Source organism: Coregonus clupeaformis, chromosome 6 (genome assembly GCF_020615455.1).
Source record: "Coregonus clupeaformis isolate EN_2021a chromosome 6, ASM2061545v1, whole genome shotgun sequence".
In the NCBI taxonomy this organism is placed as follows: Eukaryota; Metazoa; Chordata; class Actinopteri; order Salmoniformes; family Salmonidae; genus Coregonus; species Coregonus clupeaformis.
In genome coordinates this window covers 13,791,837-13,817,527 of record NC_059197.1, presented here as the reverse complement: position 1 = coordinate 13,817,527, position 25,691 = coordinate 13,791,837, and the positions used below count along the sequence as shown (strand labels likewise).

At 46.9% G+C, this 25,691-nt stretch overlaps 1 protein-coding gene across 2 annotated transcripts; it reads left to right on the top strand.

Moving 5' to 3' along the window:
- Positions 1-554: 554 nt before the first annotated feature.
- On the top strand, positions 555-25,378 carry LOC121567688 (THAP domain-containing protein 5). 2 transcript variants are annotated; one of them, XM_041877901.2, is made up of 5 exons: positions 555-748; positions 1,368-1,569; positions 3,137-3,963; positions 19,711-19,897; positions 25,000-25,378. In XM_041877901.2, the coding sequence occupies exons 1-5, from the start codon at positions 672-674 to the stop codon at positions 25,093-25,095; spliced, it is 1,389 nt and encodes a 462-aa protein (XP_041733835.2). In that variant the 5' UTR covers positions 555-671; the 3' UTR covers positions 25,096-25,378. The 2 variants fall into 2 exon arrangements, with proteins under 2 accessions (XP_041733835.2, XP_041733836.2); XM_041877902.2 differs by having other exon boundaries at positions 556-748; positions 1,368-1,551.
- The last annotated feature ends 313 nt before the right edge of the window (positions 25,379-25,691 follow it).

The window sequence follows — 25,691 nt, the reverse complement described above, 5'->3', positions numbered from 1 at the left end:
TGTGCTACAGCTGTTGAGAATCTCAGAAGTGGGAGTTTAATGCCGCATTCAAAAAAACTCGGAACTCTGAAAAATACGAGATAAAATCATGACGTCAGTGTTCTTCAGTTTCGAATGTCGGAGATCTAGAAAAAGGCCAGGGTTCCCGAGTTGGAATTCCGAGTTGGATGACCGTTCAAATCGATTTTTCCCAGTCAGAGGCTGTTTTTTTTTCTCCCGAGTTCCCAGTTTTGAACGCACTGAAGTCGGATAGTTATGTTTATTTATTTTCCTTTTTGTACTTTAACTATTTGCACATCATTATTAAACAGTATACACATAATATGACGTTTGAAATGTCTTTATTATTTTGGAACTTTTGTGAGTGTAACGTTTACAGTTAATTTTGTATTGTTTATTTCACTTTTGTTTATTATCTATTTCACTTGCTTTGGCAATGTAAACATATGTTTCCCATGCCAATAAAGACCTTAAATTGAATTGAAAATGGATTTCCCAGTTCCGAATTCCCAGTTATTATGAACGCGGCATAACACGTGATATGCGAGTCGCATCATTCTGACGTAACGCACAGAAGCTAACAGCTGACGCACGCTACAAGTTGATCACAAAACTGACAACTCACCTTGCCAGGCTAGTTTTAAAGATAACCCCTCAAGGTGCTCGACGAGATGCCGAAGTATTGTTCTGCACCGAACTGCAAGAATGACTCTGGAAACAACAATTCTGATAGGAAAAGCTTCTACAAGTAAGCATGGCTGTATTTGTTGCTAGCTTGACTATAACTATGCGAGCAGTAACTTTCGATATTAATGATAGCCGATTAAACTCAACAATTTACGATGAAGTTAAGCGGCGACTAGTGTGGGCGAACTAGTTTTTCAATAACGCCATTTTATGTGACATAAAATGTCATTTATATATTTATATATATGATTATTTTTTAAACACATTGTCTTGTATAATTGCGGGCTAGTGTTTGGCTGCCAAAAACAATAGTTTTGGATAAACGTAATTTTATCTGTCATTTCAACTCCAGGCCGCCCACACTAACGTGGAGTTAAGTTTAGTTGGCTACTATGAATGGCAAGGTGTCAAGCATTATCATGTCGCTCAAAGGCTAATACTATTTTGACAAATATTACATATGTGCTACACCATATTGATAGTTAGCTAAGTTAACACAATGTATTTGATGTGTAAGCTGATCTGCCATATGGTCGATGTTCTACAGTAGCTAGCAGTTATTTTTCCTCCATGTGTTAGCCACTCATATTGAATGTTTCGCAATGTGGGTCACAGTTGCATGACCTGACTCAAGCAGGTTGCTGTTGGAAACTAATACTGTTGTTCTCCTGCTCCTGTAGGTTTCCGCTGCAGGACCCAGCCCGCTTAGAGCAGTGGTTGAAAAACATGGGTCGTGAGGACTGGACCCCTTCCAGACACCAGTACATCTGTCATGAACATTTTGCATCCTCCAGCTTCAAGCTGCGCTGGGGGATCCGTTACCTGGAGAACAACGCTGTGCCCACTGTCTTCCAGCTCACAGAGGTGCAGTGCATTTGGAAAGTATTCAGACCCCTTCACTTTTTCCACATTTTGTTATGTTACAGCCTTATTCTAAAATTGATTAAATCGTTTTTCCCCCTCATCAATCTAGACACAATACCACATAATGACGAAGCAAAAACTGGTTTTTAGACAATTTTGCAAATGTATTAAAAATAAAAAACTGAAATATAACATTTACATAAGTATTCAGACACTTTACTAAGTACTTTGTTGAAGCTACAAGTATGATGCTACAAGCTTGGCATACCTATATTTTGGGAGTTTCACCCATTCTTCTCTGCAGATCCTCTCTAGCTCTGTCAGGTTGGATGTGGAGCGTCGCTGCACAGCTATTTTCAGGTCTCTCCAGAGATGTTAGATCAGGTTCAAGTCTGGGCTCTGGCTGGGCCACTCAAGGACATTCAGAGACTTGTCCCGAAGCCTCTCCTGCGTTGTCTTGGCTGTATGCTTCGAGTTGTTGTCCTGTTGGAAGGTGAACCTTCGCCCCATCTGAGGTCCTGAGCGCTCTGGAGCAGGTTTTCATCAAGGATCTCTCTGTACTTTGCTCCGTTCAACTTTCCCTCGATCCTGACTAGTCTCTCAGTCCCTGCCGCTGAAAAACATCTCCAATGCATGATGCTGCCACCACCATGCTTCACCGTAGAGATGGTGCCTGGTTTCCTCCAGATGTGACGCTTGGCATTCAGGCCAAAGAGTTCAACCTTGGTTTCTCCAGACCAGAGAATCTTGCTTCATGGTCTGAGAGTCCTTTAAGTGCCTTTTGGCAAACTCCAAGCGGGCTGTCATGACTTTTACTGAGGAGTGGCTTCCGTCTGGCCACTCTACCATAAAGTCCTGGTTGGTGGAGTGCTACAGAGATGGTTGGCCTTCTGGAATGTTCTCCCAGATCTGTGCCTCGACACAATCTTGTTTCAGAGCTCCACAGACAATTCCTTCGACCTCATGGCTTAGTTTTTGCTCTGACATGCACTGTCAACTGTGGGAACTAATCTAGACAAGTGTGTGCCTTTCCAAATCATGTCCAATCAATTGAATTTACCACAGGTGGACTCAATCAAGTTATAACAACATCTCAAGGATGATCAATGGAAACAGGATGCACCTGAGCTCAATTTCGAATCTCATAGCAAAGGGTCTGAATACTTAAGTAAATAAGGTATTTCTGTTTATTCTTCATACATTTGCAAAAATTTTGAAAAACCTGTTTTTGCTTTGTCATTATGTGATATTGTGTGTAGATTGATGAGGGGGAAAAAACAACTTAATCCATTTTAGAATAAGGTTGTAACGTAACAAAATGTGGAAAAAGTCAAGGGGTCTGAATACTTTCAGAATGCACTGTTAAGGTCACTCTAACCCTAGGTTATTGTCTGTAAATGTGGTGACATGTTATCCCTGATAAAGTCAACCTAAATGTAACAGGGGAAAGCCATCCATGTTGGTTTATGTTCCTTCTTTCAAGTTCTGCATGTATTTGAGTCTGTTAGATGATTTTTGTGCTTTTTAAATGATTAGATTCAGAAGTTGAACAACGCTCTTCCTCTTCCCTTTGTGTTTTGGACAGAAACGTAAAGGTGAGGAACACAGTGAGAGTCGGAAATCCAAAAGGCTGCGACACAGCAGGAAAACACGGACCACCTCTTCTGACTTTGGGATGCCAGCTAGCGACTCCACAGACAGTGACAGTGCGAACACAGTGACACTCTATGACACGGTTAACCCCTCAGCGACTGAGGAGGCAGAGCTGCTGGAGGAGAGGGACGTGACTGGGCACACAGTGGACCTACTGCACACAGCAGCTCTGCCTCCGTCAGCATTAGAGGGGTGGAGCCATGACGGTGCTGCAGGAGGCTTCCCTGTTACTGTGTTCCAAACAGTAGAGGATCTGGGTGGGCTGGAGGGTGGAGGGGAGCATGGTGGGCTGGATGGAGAGGTGGTGGTGTCAGAACAGCTGGAAGAGGTGGAGGTGAGTAGGGTCACAGCAGCCATCTTGACTGAAGGTTATGACCTGGGAACAACGGAAGATGTCGGCCATTTTGTGTTGTCCCCGACAACTCTGCTCATCGAGAACGTCTCTCCTGAGATGGAGGAGCTGTCTGTCTCCCAGGACTACCACGGTGGCGGGGCTCAGATCATCGCCTACTTTGAGACGATCCCCAACATTCTGTCCAGCGGGGCGGCTCAGTTCAGCATCCCCCCAGACACTGTGCTGTCCTCAGCTCTCAGCCCCACACCCATCGTCTCCACACTGCCTATAGTGTCCAAGCACACGCCCCCCTCTCCCGGATCACTTATCCTAACCCTGGAGAGACTGGAGACTGAGGAGGGGGAGACGGAGGAGGAGGAGGAGGACCGTATGGAACACCGGGGAAGCCAACTGGAGGAACACCGGTAAAGAGCATCCTTAACCCTCTACACCTTAACCCTCTACACCTTAACCCTCTACACCTTAACCCTCTACACCTTAACCCTCTACACCTTAACCCTCTACACCTTAACCCTCTGCACCTTAACCCTCTGCACCTTAACCCTCTGCACCTTAACCCTCTACACCTTAACCCTCTACACCTTAACCCTCTGCACCTTAACCCTCTACACCTTAACCCTCTACACCTTAACCCTCTACACCTTAACCCTCTACACCTTAACCCTCTACACCTTAACCCTCTACACCTTAACCCTCTACACCTTCACCTTAACCCTCTGCACCTTAACCCTCTACACCTTAACCCTCTACACCTTAACCCTCTACACCTTAACCCTCTACACCTTCACCTTAACCCTCTGCACCTTAACCCTCTACACCTTAACCCTCTACACCTTAACCCTCTACACCTTAACCCTCTACACCTTAACCCTCTACACCTTAACCCTCTACACCTTAACCCTCTGCACCTTAACCCTCTGCACCTTAACCCTCTACACCTTAACCCTCTACACCTTAACCCTCTACACCTTAACCCTCTACACCTTAACCCTCTACACCTTAACCCTCTACACCTTAACCCTCTACACCTTCACCCTCTACACCTTCACCCTCTACACCTTAACCCTCTACACCTTAACCCTCTACACCTTAACCCTCTACACCTTAACCCTCTACACCTTAACCCTCTACACCTTCACCTTAACCCTCTGCACCTTAACCCTCTACACCTTAACCCTCTACACCTTAACCCTCTACACCTTAACCCTCTACACCTTAACCCTCTACACCTTAACCCTCTACACCTTAACCCTCTACACCTTAACCCTCTGCACCTTCACCTTAACCCTCTGCACCTTAACCTTAACCCTCTGCACCTTAACCCTCTACACCTTAACCCTCTACACCTTAACCCTCTACACCTTAACCCTCTACACCTTAACCCTCTACACCTTAACCCTCTACACCTTAACCCTCTACACCTTCACCTTAACCCTCTGCACCTTAACCCTCTACACCTTAACCCTCTACACCTTAACCCTCTACACCTTAACCCTCTACACCTTAACCCTCTACACCTTAACCCTCTACACCTTAACCCTCTACACCTTAACCCTCTACACCTTAACCCTCTACACCTTAACCCTCTACACCTTAACCCTCTACACCTTAACCCTCTACACCTTAACCCTCTACACCTTAACCCTCTACACCTTAACCCTCTACACCTTAACCCTCTACACCTTAACCCTCTACACCTTAACCCTCTACACCTTAACCCTCTACACCTTAACCCTCTACACCTTCACCTTAACCCTCTGCACCTTAACCCTCTGCACCTTAACCCTCTGCACCTTAACCCTCTACACCTTAACCCTCTACACCTTAACCCTCTACACCTTAACCCTCTACACCTTAACCCTCTACACCTTAACCCTCTACACCTTAACCTTAACCCTCTGCACCTTAACCCTCTGCACCTTAACCCTCTACACCTTAACCCTCTACACCTTAACCCTCTACACCTTAACCCTCTACACCTTAACCCTCTACACCTTAACCCTCTACACCTTAACCCTCTACACCTTAACCCTCTACACCTTAACCCTCTACACCTTAACCCTCTACACCTTCACCTTAACCCTCTGCACCTTAACCCTCTGCACCTTAACCCTCTACACCTTAACCCTCTACACCTTCACCTTAACCCTCTGCACCTTAACCCTCTGCACCTTAACCCTCTGCACCTTAACCCTCTACACCTTAACCCTCTACACCTTAACCCTCTACACCTTAACCCTCTACACCTTAACCCTCTACACCTTAACCCTCTGCACCTTAACCCTCTGCACCTTAACCCTCTACACCTTAACCCTCTACACCTTCACCTTAACCCTCTGCACCTTAACCCTCTGCACCTTAACCCTCTGCACCTTAACCCTCTACACCTTAACCCTCTACACCTTAACCCTCTACACCTTAACCTTAACCCTCTGCACCTTAACCCTCTGCACCTTAACCCTCTACACCTTAACCCTCTACACCTTAACCCTCTACACCTTAACCCTCTACACCTTAACCTTAACCCTCTACACCTTAACCCTCTACACCTTAACCCTCTACACCTTAACCCTCTACACCTTAACCCTCTACACCTTAACCCTCTACACCTTAACCCTCTACACCTTAACCCTCTACACCTTAACCCTCTACACCTTAACCCTCTACACCTTAACCCTCTACACCTTAACCCTCTACACCTTAACCCTCTACACCTTAACCCTCTACACCTTAACCCTCTACACCTTAACCCTCTACACCTTAACCCTCTACACCTTAACCCTCTGCACCTTAACCTTAACCCTCTGCACCTTAACCCTCTGCACCTTAACCCTCTACACCTTAACCCTCTACACCTTAACCCTCTACACCTTAACCCTCTACACCTTAACCCTCTACACCTTAACCCTCTACACCTTAACCCTCTACACCTTAACCCTCTACACCTTAACCCTCTACACCTTAACCCTCTACACCTTAACCCTCTACACCTTAACCCTCTACACCTTCACCTTAACCCTCTGCACCTTAACCCTCTGCACCTTAACCCTCTACACCTTAACCCTCTACACCTTAACCCTCTACACCTTAACCCTCTACACCTTAACCCTCTACACCTTAACCCTCTACACCTTAACCTTAACCCTCTGCACCTTAACCCTCTGCACCTTAACCCTCTACACCTTAACCCTCTACACCTTAACCCTCTACACCTTAACCCTCTACACCTTAACCCTCTACACCTTAACCCTCTACACCTTAACCCTCTACACCTTAACCCTCTACACCTTAACCCTCTACACCTTAACCCTCTACACCTTAACCCTCTACACCTTAACCCTCTACACCTTAACCCTCTACACCTTCACCTTAACCCTCTGCACCTTAACCCTCTGCACCTTAACCCTCTACACCTTAACCCTCTACACCTTCACCTTAACCCTCTGCACCTTAACCCTCTGCACCTTAACCCTCTGCACCTTAACCCTCTACACCTTAACCCTCTACACCTTAACCCTCTACACCTTAACCCTCTACACCTTAACCCTCTACACCTTAACCCTCTGCACCTTAACCCTCTGCACCTTAACCCTCTACACCTTAACCCTCTACACCTTCACCTTAACCCTCTGCACCTTAACCCTCTGCACCTTAACCCTCTGCACCTTAACCCTCTACACCTTAACCCTCTACACCTTAACCCTCTACACCTTAACCTTAACCCTCTGCACCTTAACCCTCTGCACCTTAACCCTCTACACCTTAACCCTCTACACCTTAACCCTCTACACCTTAACCCTCTACACCTTAACCTTAACCCTCTGCACCTTAACCCTCTACACCTTAACCCTCTACACCTTAACCCTCTACACCTTAACCCTCTACACCTTAACCCTCTACACCTTAACCCTCTACACCTTAACCCTCTACACCTTAACCCTCTACACCTTAACCCTCTACACCTTAACCCTCTACACCTTAACCCTCTACACCTTAACCCTCTACACCTTAACCCTCTACACCTTAACCCTCTACACCTTAACCCTCTACACCTTAACCCTCTACACCTTCACCTTAACCCTCTGCACCTTAACCCTCTACACCTTAACCCTCTACACCTTAACCCTCTACACCTTAACCCTCTACACCTTAACCCTCTACACCTTAACCCTCTACACCTTAACCCTCTGCACCTTAACCCTCTGCACCTTAACCCTCTACACCTTAACCCTCTACACCTTCACCTTAACCCTCTGCACCTTAACCCTCTGCACCTTAACCCTCTGCACCTTAACCCTCTGCACCTTAACCCTCTACACCTTAACCCTCTACACCTTAACCCTCTACACCTTAACCCTCTACACCTTAACCCTCTACACCTTAACCCTCTGCACCTTAACCCTCTACACCTTAACCCTCTACACCTTAACCCTCTACACCTTAACCCTCTACACCTTAACCCTCTACACCTTAACCTTAACCCTCTACACCTTAACCTTAAACCTCTGCACCTTAACCCTCTACACCTTAACCCTCTACACCTTAACCCTCTGCACCTTAACCCTCTACACCTTAACCCTCTACACCTTAACCCTCTACACCTTAACCCTCTACACCTTAACCCTCTACACCTTAACCCTCTACACCTTAACCCTCTACACCTTAACCCTCTACACCTTAACCCTCTACACCTTAACCCTCTACACCTTAACCCTCTACACCTTAACCCTCTACACCTTAACCCTCTACACCTTAACCCTCTACACCTTAACCCTCTACACCTTAACCCTCTACACCTTAACCCTCTACACCTTAACCTTAACCCTCTACACCTTGACCCTCTACACCTTAACCCTCTACACCTTAACCCTCTACACCTTAACCCTCTACACCTTAACCCTCTACACCTTAACCCTCTACACCTTAACCCTCTACACCTTAACCCTCTACACCTTAACCCTCTACACCTTAACCCTCTACACCTTAACCCTCTACACCTTAACCCTCTACACCTTAACCCTCTACACCTTCACCTTAACCCTCTGCACCTTAACCCTCTACACCTTAACCCTCTACACCTTAACCCTCTACACCTTAACCCTCTACACCTTAACCTTAACCCTCTACACCTTAACCTTAACCCTCTGCACCTTAACCCTCTACACCTTAACCCTCTACACCTTAACCCTCTGCACCTTAACCCTCTACACCTTAACCCTCTACACCTTAACCCTCTACACCTTAACCCTCTACACCTTAACCCTCTACACCTTAACCCTCTACACCTTAACCCTCTGCACCTTAACCCTCTACACCTTAACCCTCTACACCTTAACCCTCTACACCTTAACCCTCTACACCTTAACCCTCTACACCTTAACCCTCTACACCTTAACCCTCTACACCTTAACCCTCTACACCTTAACCCTCTACACCTTAACCCTCTACACCTTAACCCTCTACACCTTAACCTTAACCCTCTACACCTTAACCCTCTACACCTTAACCCTCTACACCTTAACCCTCTACACCTTAACCCTCTACACCTTAACCTTAACCCTCTACACCTTAACCCTCTACACCTTAACCCTCTACACCTTAACCCTCTACACCTTAACCCTCTACACCTTAACCCTCTACACCTTAACCCTCTACACCTTAACCCTCTACACCTTAACCCTCTACACCTTAACCCTCTACACCTTAACCCTCTACACCTTAACCCTCTACACCTTAACCCTCTACACCTTAACCCTCTACACCTTAACCCTCTACACCTTAACCCTCTACACCTTAAACCTCTACACCTTAACCCTCTACACCTTAACCCTCTACACCTTAACCCTCTACACCTTAACCCTCTACACCTTAACCCTCTACACCTTAACCCTCTACACCTTAACCCTCTGCACCTTAACCCTCTACACCTTAACCCTCTGCACCTTAACCTTAACCCTCTTCACCTTAACCCTCTACACCTTAACCCTCTACACCTTAACCCTCTACACCTTAACCCTCTACACCTTAACCCTCTATACCTTAACCCTCTACACCTTAACCCTCTACACCTTAACCCTCTACACCTTAACCCTCTACACCTTAACCCTCTACACCTTAACCCTCTACACCTTAACCCTCTACACCTTAACCCTCTGCACCTTAACCTTAACCCTCTTCACCTTGACCCTCTACACCTTAACCCTCTACACCTTAACCCTCTACACCTTAACCCTCTACACCTTAACCCTCTACACCTTAACCCTCTACACCTTAACCCTCTACACCTTAACCCTCTGCACCTTAACCCTCTACACCTTAACCCTCTGCACCTTAACCTTAACCCTCTTCACCTTAACCCTCTACACCTTAACTCTCTACACCTTAACCCTCTACACCTTAACCCTCTACACCTTAACCCTCTACACCTTAACCCTCTACACCTTAACCCTCTACACCTTAACCCTCTACACCTTAACCCTCTGCACCTTAACCTTAACCCTCTTCACCTTAACCCTCTACACCTTAACCCTCTACACCTTAACCCTCTACACCTTAACCCTCTACACCTTAACCCTCTACACCTTAACCCTCTACACCTTAACCCTCTACACCTTAACCCTCTACACCTTAACCCTCTACACCTTAACCCTCTACACCTTAACCCTCTACACCTTAACCCTCTACACCTTAACCCTCTACACCTTAACCCTCTACACCTTAACCCTCTACACCTTAACCCTCTACACCTTAACCCTCTACACCTTAACCCTCTACACCTTCACCTTAACCCTCTGCACCTTAACCCTCTGCACCTTAACCCTCTACACCTTAACCCTCTGCACCTTAACCTTAACCCTCTACACCTTAACCCTCTACACCTTAACCCTCTACACCTTAACCCTCTACACCTTAACCCTCTACACCTTCACCTTAACCCTCTACACCTTAACCCTCTACACCTTAACCCTCTGCACCTTAACCTTAACCCTCTACACCTTAACCCTCTACACCTTAACCCTCTGCACCTTAACCCTCTACACCTTCACCTTAACCCTCTGCACCTTAACCCTCTACACCTTGACCCTCTACACCTTGACCCTCTACACCTTAACCCTCTACACCTTAACCCTCTACACCTTAACCCTCTACACCTTAACCCTCTACACCTTAACCCTCTACACCTTAACCCTCTACACCTTAACCCTCTGCACCTTAACCCTCTACACCTTAACCCTCTACACCTTCACCTTAACCCTCTGCACCTTAACCCTCTGCACCTTAACCCTCTACACCTTAACCCTCTACACCTTGACCCTCTACACCTTAACCCTCTACACCTTAACCCTCTACACCTTAACCCTCTACACCTTAACCTTAACCCTCTGCACCTTAACCCTCTACACCTTGACCTTAACCCTCTACCCTAAGAATGAGGGTCTTGGTCCTGGTGCCTCAGACTCTTGCTAGCCTTAATGTTAATGCCAGTATGTTCTGCTAAGATACCCGTGTCACCCCAACATTAATGTGATATCTGAGTGACTCAAATATTACAACAATGTTAGCTACAATAACAACAGCCTGAGGAACCCTAACCGCTGTAACATCTCCTCCTCTGTTAGCTACAATAACAACAGCCTGAGTAACCCTAACCGCTGTAACATCTCCTCCTCTGTTAGCTACAATAACAACAGCCTGAGGAACCCTAACCGCTGTAACATCTCCTCCTCTGTTAGCTACAATAACAACAGCCTGAGTAACCCTAACCGCTGTAACATCTCCTCCTCTGTTAGCTACAATAACAACAGCCTGAGGAACCCTAACCGCTGTAACATCTCCTCCTCTGTTAGCTACAATAACAACAGCCTGAGTAACCCTAACCGCTGTAACATCTCCTCCTCTGTTAGCTACAATAACAACAGCCTGAGTAACCCTAACCGCTGTAACATCTCCTCCTCTGTTAGCTACAATAACAACAGCCTGAGTAACCCTAACCGCTGTAACATCTCCTCCTCTGTTAGCTACAATAACAACAGCCTGAGTAACCATAACCGCTGTAACATCTCCTCTGTTAGCTACAATAACAACAGCCTGAGTAACCCTAACCGCTGTAACATCTCCTCCTCTGTTAGCTACAATAACAACAGCCTGAGTAACCCTAACCGCTGTAACATCTCCTCCTCTGTTAGCTACAATAACAACAGCCTGAGTAACCCTAACCGCTGTAACATCTCCTCCTCTGTTAGCTACAATAACAACAGCCTGAGGAACCCTAACCGCTGTAACATCTCCTCTGTTAGCTACAATAACAACAGCCTGAGTAACCCTAACCGCTGTAACATCTCCTCCTCTGTTAGCTACAATAACAACAGCCTGAGTAACCCTAACCGCTGTAACATCTCCTCCTCTGTTAGCTACAATAACAACAGCCTGAGTAACCCTAACCGCTGTAACATCTCCTCCTCTGTTAGCTACAATAACAACAGCCTGAGTAACCCTAACCGCTGTAACATCTCCTCCTCTGTTAGCTACAATAACAACAGCCTGAGTAACCCTAACCGCTGTAACATCTCCTCCTCTGTTAGCTACAATAACAACAGCCTGAGTAACCCTAACCGCTGTAACATCTCCTCCTCTGTTAGCTACAATAACAACAGCCTGAGGAACCCTAACCGCTGTAACATCTCCTCTGTTAGCTACAATAACAACAGCCTGAGGAACCCTAACCGCTGTAACATCTCCTCCTCTGTTAGCTACAATAACAACAGCCTGAGGAACCCTAACCGCTGTAACATCTCCTCCTCTGTTAGCTACAATAACAACAGCCTGAGGAACCCTAACCGCTGTAACATCTCCTCCTCTGTTAGCTACAATAACAACAGCCTGAGGAACCCTAACCGCTGTAACATCTCCTACTCTGTTAGCTACAATAACAACAGCCTGAGGAACCCTAACCGCTGTAACATCTCCTCCTCTGTTAGCTACAATAACAACAGCCTGAGGAACCCTAACCGCTGTAACATCTCCTCCTCTGTTAGCTACAATAACAACAGCCTGAGTAACCCTAACCGCTGTAACATCTCCTCCTCTGTTAGCTACAATAACAACAGCCTGAGGAACCCTAACCGCTGTAACATCTCCTCCTCTGTTAGCTACAATAACAACAGCCTGAGGAACCCTAACCGCTGTAACATCTCCTCCTCTGTTAGCTACAATAAGAACAGCCTGAGGAACCCTAACCGCTGTAACATCTCCTCCTCTGTTAGCTACAATAACAACAGCCTGAGGAACCCTAACCGCTGTAACATCTCCTCCTCTGTTAGCTACAATAACAACAGCCTGAGGAACCCTAACCGCTGTAACATCTCCTCCTCTGTTAGCTACAATAACAGCCTGAGTAACCCTAACCGCTGTAACATCTCCTCCTCTGTTAGCTACAATAACAACAGCCTGAGTAACCCTAACCGCTGTAACATCTCCTCCTCTGTTAGCTACAATAACAACAGCCTGAGGAACCCTAACCGCTGTAACATCTCCTCCTCTGTTAGCTACAATAACAACAGCCTGAGGAACCCTAACCGCTGTAACATCTCCTCTGTTAGCTACAATAACAACAGCCTGAGTAACCCTAACCGCTGTAACATCTCCTCCTCTGTTAGCTACAATAACAACAGCCTGAGTAACCCTAACCGCTGTAACATCTCCTCCTCTGTTAGCTACAATAACAACAGCCTGAGTAACCCTAACCGCTGTAACATCTCCTCCTCTGTTAGCTACAATAACAACAGCCTGAGTAACCCTAACCGCTGTAACATCTCCTCCTCTGTTAGCTACAATAACAACAGCCTGAGTAACCCTAACCGCTGTAACATCTCCTCCTCTGTTAGCTACAATAACAACAGCCTGAGTAACCCTAACCGCTGTAACATCTCCTCCTCTGTTAGCTACAATAACAACAGCCTGAGGAACCCTAACCGCTGTAACATCTCCTCCTCTGTTAGCTACAATAACAACAGCCTGAGTAACCCTAACCGCTGTAACATCTCCTCCTCTGTTAGCTACAATAACAACAGCCTGAGGAACCCTAACCGCTGTAACATCTCCTCCTCTGTTAGCTACAATAACAACAGCCTGAGGAACCCTAACCGCTGTAACATCTCCTCCTCTGTTAGCTACAATAACAACAGCCTGAGGAACCCTAACCGCTGTAACATCTCCTCCTCTGTTAGCTACAATAACAACAGCCTGAGGAACCCTAACCGCTGTAACATCTCCTCCTCTGTTAGCTACAATAACAACAGCCTGAGTAACCCTAACCGCTGTAACATCTCCTCCTCTGTTAGCTACAATAACAACAGCCTGAGTAACCCTAACCGCTGTAACATCTCCTCCTCTGTTAGCTACAATAACAGCCTGGACAACCTAACCGCTGTAACATCTCCTCCTCTGTTAGCTACAACAACAACAGCCTGAGTAACCCTAACCGCTGTAACATCTCCTCCTCTGTTAGCTACAATAACAACAGCCTGAGGAACCCTAACCGCTGTAACATCTCTCCTCTGTTAGCTAATAACAACAGCCTGAGGAACCCTAACCGCTGTAACATCTCCTCCTCTGTTAGCTACAATAACAACAGCCTGAGGAACCCTAACCGCTGTAACATCTCCTCCTCTGTTAGCTACAATAACAACAGCCTGAGTAACCCTAACCGCTGTAACATCTCCTCCTCTGTTAGCTACAATAACAACAGCCTGAGGAACCCCTAACCGCTGTAACATCTCCTCCTCTGTTAGCTACAATAACAACAGCCTGAGGAACCCTAACCGCTGTAACATCTCCTCCTCTGTTAGCTACAATAAGAACAGCCTGAGGAACCCTAACCGCTGTAACATCTCCTCCTCTGTTAGCTACAATAACAACAGCCTGAGGAACCCTAACCGCTGTAACATCTCCTCCTCTGTTAGCTACAATAACAACAGCCTGAGGAACCCTAACCGCTGTAACATCTCCTCCTCTGTTAGCTACAATAACAGCCTGAGTAACCCTAACCGCTGTAACATCTCCTCCTCTGTTAGCTACAATAACAACAGCCTGAGTAACCCTAACCGCTGTAACATCTCCTCTGTTAGCTACAATAACAACAGCCTGAGGAACCCTAACCGCTGTAACATCTCCTCCTCTGTTAGCTACAATAACAACAGCCTGAGGAACCCTAACCGCTGTAACATCTCCTCTGTTAGCTACAATAACAGCCTGAGTAACCCTAACCGCTGTAACATCTCCTCCTCTGTTAGCTACAATAACAACAGCCTGAGTAACCCTAACCGCTGTAACATCTCCTCCTCTGTTAGCTACAATAACAACAGCCTGAGGAACCCTAACCGCTGTAACATCTCCTCCTCTGTTAGCTACAATAACAACAGCCTGAGTAACCCTAACCGCTGTAACATCTCCTCCTCTGTTAGCTACAATAACAACAGCCTGAGTAACCCTAACCGCTGTAACATCTCCTCCTCTGTTAGCTACAATAACAACAGCCTGAGTAACCCTAACCGCTGTAACATCTCCTCCTCTGTTAGCTACAATAACAACAGCCTGAGTAACCCTAACCGCTGTAACATCTCCTCCTCTGTTAGCTACAATAACAACAGCCTGAGTAACCCTAACCGCTGTAACATCTCCTCCTCTGTTAGCTACAATAACAACAGCCTGAGGAACCCTAACCGCTGTAACATCTCCTCCTCTGTTAGCTACAATAACAACAGCCTGAGGAACCCTAACCGCTGTAACATCTCCTCCTCTGTTAGCTACAATAACAACAGCCTGAGGAACCCTAACCGCTGTAACATCTCCTCCTCTGTTAGCTACAATAACAACAGCCTGAGGAACCCTAACCGCTGTAACATCTCCTCCTCTGTTAGCTACAATAACAACAGCCTGAGTAACCCTAACCGCTGTAACATCTCCTCCTCTGTTAGCTACAATAACAACAGCCTGAGGAACCCTAACCGCTGTAACATCTCCTCCTCTGTTAGCTACAATAACAACAGCCTGAGTAACCCTAACCGCTGTAACATCTCCTCCTCTGTTAGCTACAATAACAACAGCCTGAGTAACCCTAACCGCTGTAACATCTCCTCCTCTGTTAGCTACAATAACAACAGCCTGAGTAACCCTAACCGCTGTAACATCTCCTCCTCTGTTAGCTACAATAACAACAGCCTGAGTAACCCTAACCGCTGTAACATCTCCTCCTCTGTTAGCTACAATAACAACAGCCTGAGTAACCCTAACCGCTGTAACATCTCCTCTGTTAGCTACAATAACAACAGCCTGAGTAACCCTAACCGCTGTAACATCTCCTCTGTTAGCTACAATAACAACAGCCTGAGTAACCCTAACCGCTGTAACATCTCCTCCTCTGTTAGCTACAATAACAACAGCCTGAGTAACCCTAACCGCTGTAACATCTCCTCCTCTGTTAGCTACAATAACAACAGCCTGAGTAACCCTAACCGCTGTAACATCTCCTCCTCTGTTAGCTACAATAACAACAGCCTGAGTAACCCTAACCGCTGTAACATCTCCTCCTCTGTTAGCTACAATAACAACAGCCTGAGTAACCCTAACCGCTGTAACATCTCCTCCTCTGTTAGCTACAATAACAACAGCCTGAGTAACCCTAACCGCTGTAACATCTCCTCCTCTGTTAGCTACAATAACAACAGCCTGAGTAACCCTAACCGCTGTAACATCTCCTCCTCTGTTAGCTACAATAACAACAGCCTGAGTAACCCTAACCGCTGTAACATCTCCTCCTCTGTTAGCTACAATAACAACAGCCTGAGTAACCCTAACCGCTGTAACATCTCCTCCTCTGTTAGCTACAATAACAACAGCCTGAGGAACCCTAACCGCTGTAACATCTCCTCTGTTAGCTACAATAACAACAGCCTGAGGAACCCTAACCGCTGTAACATCTCCTCCTCTGTTAGCTACAATAACAACAGCCTGAGGAACCCCTAACCGCTGTAACATCTCCTCCTCTGTTAGCTACAATAACAACAGCCTGAGGAACCCCTAACCGCTGTAACATCTCCTCCTCTGTTAGCTACAATAACAACAGCCTGAGGAACCCTAACCGCTGTAACATCTCCTCCTCTGTTAGCTACAATAACAACAGCCTGAGGAACCCTAACCGCTGTAACATCTCCTCCTCTGTTAGCTACAATAACAACAGCCTGAGTAACCCTAACCGCTGTAACATCTCCTCCTCTGTTAGCTACAATAACAACAGCCTGAGTAACCCTAACCGCTGTAACATCTCCTCCTCTGTTAGCTACAATAACAACAGCCTGAGTAACCCTAACCGCTGTAACATCTCCTCCTCTGTTAGCTACAATAACAACAGCCTGAGGAACCCTAACTCGCTGTAACATCTCCTCCTCTGTTAGCTACAATAACAACAGCCTGAGGAACCCTAACCGCTGTAACATCTCCTCCTCTGTTAGCTACAATAACAACAGCCTGAGGAACCCTAACCGCTGTAACATCTCCTCCTCTGTTAGCTACAATAACAACAGCCTGAGGAACCCTAACCGCTGTAACATCTCCTCCTCTGTTAGCTACAATAACAACAGCCTGAGTAACCCTAACCGCTGTAACATCTCCTCCTCTGTTAGCTACAATAACAACAGCCTGAGTAACCCTAACCGCTGTAACATCTCCTCCTCTGTTAGCTACAATAACAACAGCCTGAGGAACCCTAACCGCTGTAACATCTCCTCCTCTGTTAGCTACAATAACAACAGCCTGAGGAACCCTAACCGCTGTAACATCTCCTCCTCTGTTAGCTACAATAACAGCCTGAGTAACCCTAACCGCTGTAACATCTCCTCCTCTGTTAGCTACAATAACAACAGCCTGAGTAACCCTAACCGCTGTAACATCTCCTCTGTTAGCTACAATAACAACAGCCTGAGGAACCCTAACCGCTGTAACATCTCCTCCTCTGTTAGCTGCAATAACAACAGCCTGAGGAACCCTAACCGCTGTAACATCTCCTCTGTTAGCTACAATACAACAGCCTGAGTAACCCTAACCGCTGTAACATCTCCTCCTCTGTTAGCTACAATAACAACAGCCTGAGTAACCCTAACCGCTGTAACATCTCCTCCTCTGTTAGCTACAATAAAACAGCCTGAGGAACCCTAACCGCTGTAACATCTCCTCCTCTGTTAGCTACAATAACAACAGCCTGAGTAACCCTAACCGCTGTAACATCTCCTCCTCTGTTAGCTACAATAACAACAGCCTGAGTAACCCTAACCGCTGTAACATCTCCTCCTCTGTTAGCTACAATAACAACAGCCTGAGGAACCCTAACCGCTGTAACATCTCCTCCTCTGTTAGCTACAATACAACAGCCTGAGTAACCCTAACCGCTGTAACATCCTCCTCTGTTAGCTACAATAACAACAGCCTGAGTAACCCCTAACCGCTGTAACATCTCCTCCTCTGTTAGCTACAATAACAACAGCCTGAGTAACCCTAACCGCTGTAACATCTCCTCCTCTGTTAGCTACAATAACAACAGCCTGAGGAACCCTAACCGCTGTAACATCTCCTCCTCTGTTAGCTACAATAACAACAGCCTGAGGAACCCTAACCGCTGTAACATCTCCTCCTCTGTTAGCTACAATAACAACAGCCTGAGGGAACCCTAACCGCTGTAACATCTCTCCTCTGTTAGCTACAATAACAACAGCCTGAGTAACCCTAACCGCTGTAACATCTCCTCTGTTAGCTACAATAACAACAGCCTGAGGAACCCTAACCGCTGTAACATCTCCTCCTCTGTTAGCTACAATAACAACAGCCTGAGGAACCCTAACCGCTGTAACATCTCCTCCTCTGTTAGCTACAATAACAGCCTGAGGAACCCTAACCGCTGTAACATCTCCTCCTCTGTTAGCTACAATAACAACAGCCTGAGTAACCCTAACCGCTGTAACATCTCCTCTGTTAGCTACAATAACAACAGCCTGAGGAACCCTAACCGCTGTAACATCTCCTCCTCTGTTAGCTACAATAACAACAGCCTGAGGAACCCTAACCGCTGTAACATCTCCTCTGTTAGCTACAATAACAGCCTGAGTAACCCTAACCGCTGTAACATCTCCTCCTCTGTTAGCTACAATAACAACAGCCTGAGTAACCCTAACCGCTGTAACATCTCCTCCTCTGTTAGCTACAATAACAACAGCCTGAGGAACCCTAACCGCTGTAACATCTCCTCCTCTGTTAGCTACAATAACAACAGCCTGAGTAACCCTAACCGCTGTAACATCTCCTCCTCTGTTAGCTACAATAACAACAGCCTGAGTAACCCTAACCGCTGTAACATCTCCTCCTCTGTTAGCTACAATAACAACAGCCTGAGGAACCCTAACCGCTGTAACATCTCCTCCTCTGTTAGCTACAATAACAACAGCCTGAGTAACCCTAACCGCTGTAACATCTCCTCTGTTAGCTACAATAAGAACAGCCTGAGTAACCCTAACCGCTGTAACATCTCCTCTGTTAGCTACAATAACAACAGCCTGAGTAACCCTAACCGCTGTAACATCTCCTCCTCTGTTAGCTACAATAACAACAGCCTGAGGAACCCTAACCGCTGTAACATCTCCTCCTCTGTTAGCTACAATAACAACAGCCTGAGGAACCCTAACCGCTGTAACATCTCCTCCTCTGTTAGCTACAATAACAACAGCCTGAGGAACCCTAACCAGCTGTAACATCTCCTCCTCTGTTAGCTACAATAACAACAGCCTGAGTAACCCTAACCGCTGTAACATCTCCTCCTCTGTTAGCTACAATAACAACAGCCTGAGTAACCCTAACCGCTGTAACATCTCCTCCTCTGTTAGCTACAATAACAACAGCCTGAGTAACCCTAACCGCTGTAACATCTCCTCCTCTGTTAGCTACAATAACAACAGCCTGAGTAACCCTAACCGCTGTAACATCTCCTCCTCTGTTAGCTACAATAACAACAGCCTGAGGAACCCTAACCGCTGTAACATCTCCTCTGTTAGCTACAATAACAACAGCCTGAGGAACCCTAACCGCTGTAACATCTCCTCCTCTGTTAGCTACAATAAGAACAGCCTGAGTAAGGAGCAGCTGGAAGCCATTGTGATAGAGCTTCAGAAGAAGGTGAAGGTATTGCAACAGAGACACAGGAGACACCTGGATAAACTTGTGGGTCTGGAAAACACTGTCAACCAGCTGAGACACAACAACCTGCTGAATGAAGAGAGGCTGCATCTGCTGGAGAGGGTACTGTACATCTTAGATGTGACCGTGCTTAACGTGACCGTGCTTAACGTGACCGTGCTTAACGTGACCGTGCTTAACGTGACCGTGCTTAACGTGACCGTGCTTAACGTGACCGTGCTTAACGTGATCGTGCTTAACGTGACCATACTTAACGTGACCATACATGACAATACATGACCATATATAACATTACATGACCATATATAACATTACATGACCATACATTACATGAAGGACCTTATTCTAAAATGGTTAAAACATTTTTAAAAATCCTCATCAATCTACACACAATGCCCAATAATGACAAAGTGAAAACAGGTTTTTAAACATTTTTGCATATTTATTACAAATAAAAAAACAGATACCTTATTTACATAAGTATTCAGGGAGGTGACCAAGAACCTGATGGTCACTGACAAAGCTCCAGAGGTCACCTGACAACCATCTCTGAAGCCCTCCACGAATAAGGCCTTTATGGTAGAGTGGCCAGACAACCATCTCTGAAGCCCTCCACGAATAAGGCCTTTATGGTAGAGTGGCCAGACAACCATCTCTGCAGCACTCCACGAATAAGGCCTTTATGGTAGAGTGGCCAGACAACCATCTCTGCAGCACTCCACGAATAAGGCCTTTATGGTAGAGTGGCCAGACAACCATCTCTGCAGCACTCCACGAATAAGGCCTTTATGGTAGAGTGGCCAGACGGAAGCCACTCTTTAGTAAAAGGCACATGACAACCCGCTTGAAGTTTGCCAAAAGGCACCGAAAGGACTCTCAGACCATGAGAAACAAGATTCTCTGGTCTGATGAAACCAAGATTGAACTCATTGGCCTGAATGCCAAGCGTCACGTCTTGAGGAAACCTGGCACCATCCCTCCGGTGAAGCATGGTGGTGGCAGCATGATGCTGTGGAGATGTTTTTCAGCGGCAGGGACAGGGAGACTAGTCAGGATCGAGGGAAAATGAACAGATCAAAGTACAGAGATCCTTGATTAAAACCTGCTCCAGAGCACTCAAGATCTCAGTCTGGGGCGAAGGTTCACCTTCCAACAGGACAACGACCCTAAGCACACAGCCAAGACAACGCAGGAGTGGCTTCGGGACAAGTCCTTGAGTGGCCCAGCCAGAGCCTGGACTTGATCCCGATCTAACATCTCTGGAGAGACCTGAAAATAGCTGTGCAGCGACGCTCCCCATCCAACCTGACAGCGCTTGCAGAGAAGAATGGGAGAAACTCCCCAAATACAGGTGTGCCAAGCTTGTAGCGTCATACCCAAGAAGATTTGAGGCTGTAATCGCTGCCAAAGGTGCTTCAACAAAGTACTGAGTAAAGGGTCAGAATATTTTTAATACATTTGCAAACATTTCTAAAAACCTGTTTTTTGCTTTGTCATTATTGGGTATTGTGTGTAGATTGAGGAAAAAATCAATTTTAGAATAAGGCTGTAACGTAACAAAATGTGGAAACGGTCAATGGGTCTGACTGTAACAATGCATTACATGACAATACGTAACATTTGACCTTTTAGTCATTTAGCAGACGCTCTTATCCAGAGCGACTTACAGGAGCAATTACGGTTAAGTGCCTTGCTCAAGGGCACAGGCCGAAATTTTATTTTATTTTGTTAATTCTTTTAACTAGTCGGCTTGGATTCAAACCAGCGACCTTAACCACTACCTTCCACACCAATCTCAATAAATCATTTAATGGACCTCGCTTTGCACGGGGGCATTGTCAAGCTGAAACAGGAAAGGGCCTTCCCCAAAGGTGGAAGCACAGAATCGTCTAGAATGTCATTGTATGCTGTAGCGTTAAGATTTCCCTTCACTGGAACTAAGGGGCCTAGCCCCAACCATGAAAAACAGCCCCAGACCATTATTCCTCCTACACCAAACTTTACAGTAAAAAAATCAATTGTTTTTTCCCCTCATCAATCTACACAATACCCCATAATGACAAAGTAAAAACAGGTTTTTAGACAATTTTGCACATTTATTGCAAATAAACTGAAATCACATTTACATAAGTATTCAGACACTTTGCTCAGTACGTTGTTGAAGCACCTTTGGCAGCGATTACAGCCTCGAGTCTTCTTGGGTATGACGCTACAAGCTTGGCACACCTGTATTTGGGGAGTTTCTCCCATTCTTCTCTGCAGATCCTCTCAAGCTCTGTCAGGTTGGATGGGGAGCGTCGCTGCACAGCTATTTTCAGCTCTCTCCAAAGATGTTCGATCGGGTTCAAGTCCGGGCTCTGGTTGGGCCACTCAAGGACATTGAGACTTGTCCCGAAGCCACTCCTGCATTGTCTTGGCTGTGGGCTTAGGGTCGTTGTCCTGTTGGAAGGTGAACCTTTACCCCAGTCTGAGGTCCTGAGCGCTCTGGAGCAGGTTTTCATCAAGGGTCTCTCTGTACTTTGCTCCATTCAACTTTCCCTCGATCCTGACTAGTCTCCCAGTCCCTGCTGCTGAAAAATATCCCCACAGCATGATGCTGCCACCACCATGCTTCACCGTAGGGATGGTGCCAGGTTTCCTCCAGACGTGACGCTTGGCATTCAGGCCAGAGTTCAATCTTAGTTTCATCAGACCAGATAATCTTGTTTCTCATGGTCTGAGAGTCCTTTAAGTGCCTTTTGGCAAACTCCAAGCAGGCTGTCATGTGCCTTTTACTGAGGAGTGGCTTCCGTCTGGCCACTCTACCATAAAGGCCTGATTGGTGGAGTGCTGCAGAGATGGTTACTTTTCTGGAAGGTTCTCCCATCTCCACAGAGAAACTCTGGAGCTCTGTCAGTGACCATCGGGTTCTTGGTCACCTCCCTGACCAATGCCCTTCTCCCCCGATTGCTCAGTTTGGCCAGTCGACCAGCTCTAGGAAGAGTCTTGGTGGTTCTAAACTTCTTCCATTTAAGAATGATGGAGGCAACTGTGTTCTTGGGGACCTTCAATGCTGCATTTTTTGGCACCCTTCCCCAGATCTGTGCCTCGACACAATCCTGTCTCGGAGCTCTACGGACAATTATTTCGACCTCATGGTTTGGTTTTTGCTCTGACATGCACTGTCAACTGTGGGACCTTTTTTATATAGACAGGTGTGTGTGCCTTTCCAAATGGTGTCCAATCAATTGAATTATCACAGGTGGACTCCAATCAAGTTGTAAAAACATCTCAAGCGTGATCAATGGAAACAGGATGCACCTGATCTCAATTTCGAGTCTCATAGCAAAGGGTCTGAATACTTATGTAAATAAGGTATTTCTGTTTTTTAATACATTTGCAAAAATGTCTAAACCTGTTTTCGCTTTGTCATTATGGGGTATTGCTTGTAGATCGATGAGAAAATAATATTATTAATGAATTTTAGAATAAGGCTGTAACGTAACAAAATGTGAATGCACTGTATCTGTAGAGTCCAGCAGCATACCACACTGCATCCCACTGCTGGCATACCACTGCTGGCATACCACTGCTGGCATACCACTGCTGGCATACCACACTGCATCCCACTGCTGGCATACCACACTGCATCCCACTGCTGGCATACCACACTGCATCCCACTGCTGGCATACCACTGCTGGCATACCACACTGCATCCCACTGCTGGCATACCACTGCTGGCATACCACTGCTGGCATACCACTGCTGGCATACCACACTGCATCCCACTGCTGGCATACCACACTGCATCCCACTGCTGGCATACCACACTGCATCCCACTGCTGGCATACCACACTGCATCCCACTGCTGGCATACCACACTGCATCCCACTGCTGGCATACCACACTGCATCCCACTGCTGGCATACCACTGCTGGCATACCACTGCTGGCATACCACTGCTGGCATACCACTGCTGGCATACCACTGCTGGCATACCACTGCTGGCATACCACTGCTGGCATACCACACTGCATCCCACTGCTGGCATACCACACTGCATCCCACTGCTGGCATACCACACTGCATCCCACTGCTGGCATACCACACTGCATACCACTGCTGGCATACCACACTGCATACCACTGCTGGCATACCACACTGCATCCCACTGCTGGCATACCACACTGCATCCCACTGCTGGCATACCACACTGCATCCCACTGCTGGCATACCACACTGCATCCCACTGCTGGCATACCACACTGCATCCCACTGCTGGCATACCACACTGCATCCCACTGCTGGCATACCACACTGCATCCCACTGCTGGCATACCACTGCTGGCATACCACACTGCATCCCACTGCTGGCATACCACTGCTGGCATACCACTGCTGGCATACCACTGCTGGCATACCACACTGCATCCCACTGCTGGCATACCACACTGCATCCCACTGCTGGCATACCACACTGCATCCCACTGCTGGCATACCACACTGCATCCCACTGCTGGCATACCACCCTGCATCCCACTGCTGGCATACCACCCTGCATCCCACTGCTGGCATACCACACTGCATCCCACTGCTGGCATACCACACTGCATCCCACTGCTGGCATACCACACTGCATCCCACTGCTGGCATGCCTCTGAAGCTAAGCAGGGTCGGTCCTGGATGAGACCAGCTGCTGCTGGAAGTGGTGTCAAATGGCCAGTAGGAGGCATTCTTTCCTCTGATTTAAATAAAAAAAAAGATCCCAGTGATTGAGGACGTTGCCCTGTGTAGGGTGCCGTCTTTAAACCGCTGTCCTGACTCTCTGTGGTCACTAAAGATCCCATGGCACTTATCGTAAGAGTAGGGATGTTAACCCCCGGTGTCCTGGCTAAATTTCCAATCTGGCCCTCATACCATCATGGCCACCTAATCATCCCCAGCTTCCAATTGGCTCATTCATCCCCCCTCCTCTCCCCTGTAACTATTCCCCAGGTCCTCAGTCAACTGACCTGGTAAAAAAAACATATTTCCCCACTGTACTTGTGTCATCTACATCACAGAGCTGGATTATGTGATAAATGGTCAGAATTCCGGTATAACTGTTTTCAAACTGATGGCTAACTGATCCTGCTTTATGATACCCTCCTCTGGTAAAATAAATGATGATATTATTCCCAAACATTAGTCAAACTGTACATGAACATATCTGTCCTTTCCCAGGCGTGTATCCAGACCAGTGCTGCTGTAGCGGAGGCAGGAGAGACTGTGGCTATCATCTATGAAGAGGACAACACAGCATACCTCTATGAAGGATAGGGTTAAACAGCATACCTCCATGCCTTGTCCAATATAGAGACCGAGAGAGAAGGTTATAGTCAAAAACAGAGGCAGAAGAATGGGGTTAGGGTCCAGAACTGAACAAAAACAGAAGGATAGGGTTAGGGTCCAGAACTGAGACAAGGTTAGGGTCTAGTGCAGTACAGAGACAGAAGGTTAGGGTCCAGAACAGACACAGAAGGATGGGTTAGGGTCCAGTCCAGAGACTGGATGGGGCTAGGGTCCAGAACAGAGACTGGATGGGGCTAGGGTCCAGAACAGAGACTGGATGGGGTTAGGGTCCCGTCCAGAGACTGGATGGGGCTAGGGTCCAGAACAGAGACTGGATGGGGCTAGGGTCCCGTCCAGAGACTGGATGGAGCTAGGGTCCCGTCCAGAGACTGGATGGGGCTAGGGTCCCGTCCAGAGACTGGATGGAGCTAGGGTCCCGTCCAGAGACTGGATGGGGCTAGGGTCCCGTCCAGAGACTGGATGGGGCTAGGGTCCCGTCCAGAGACTGGATGGGGCTAGGGTCCAGAACACAGACTGGATGGGGCTAGGGTCCAGAACACAGACGGGATGGGGTTAGGGTCCAG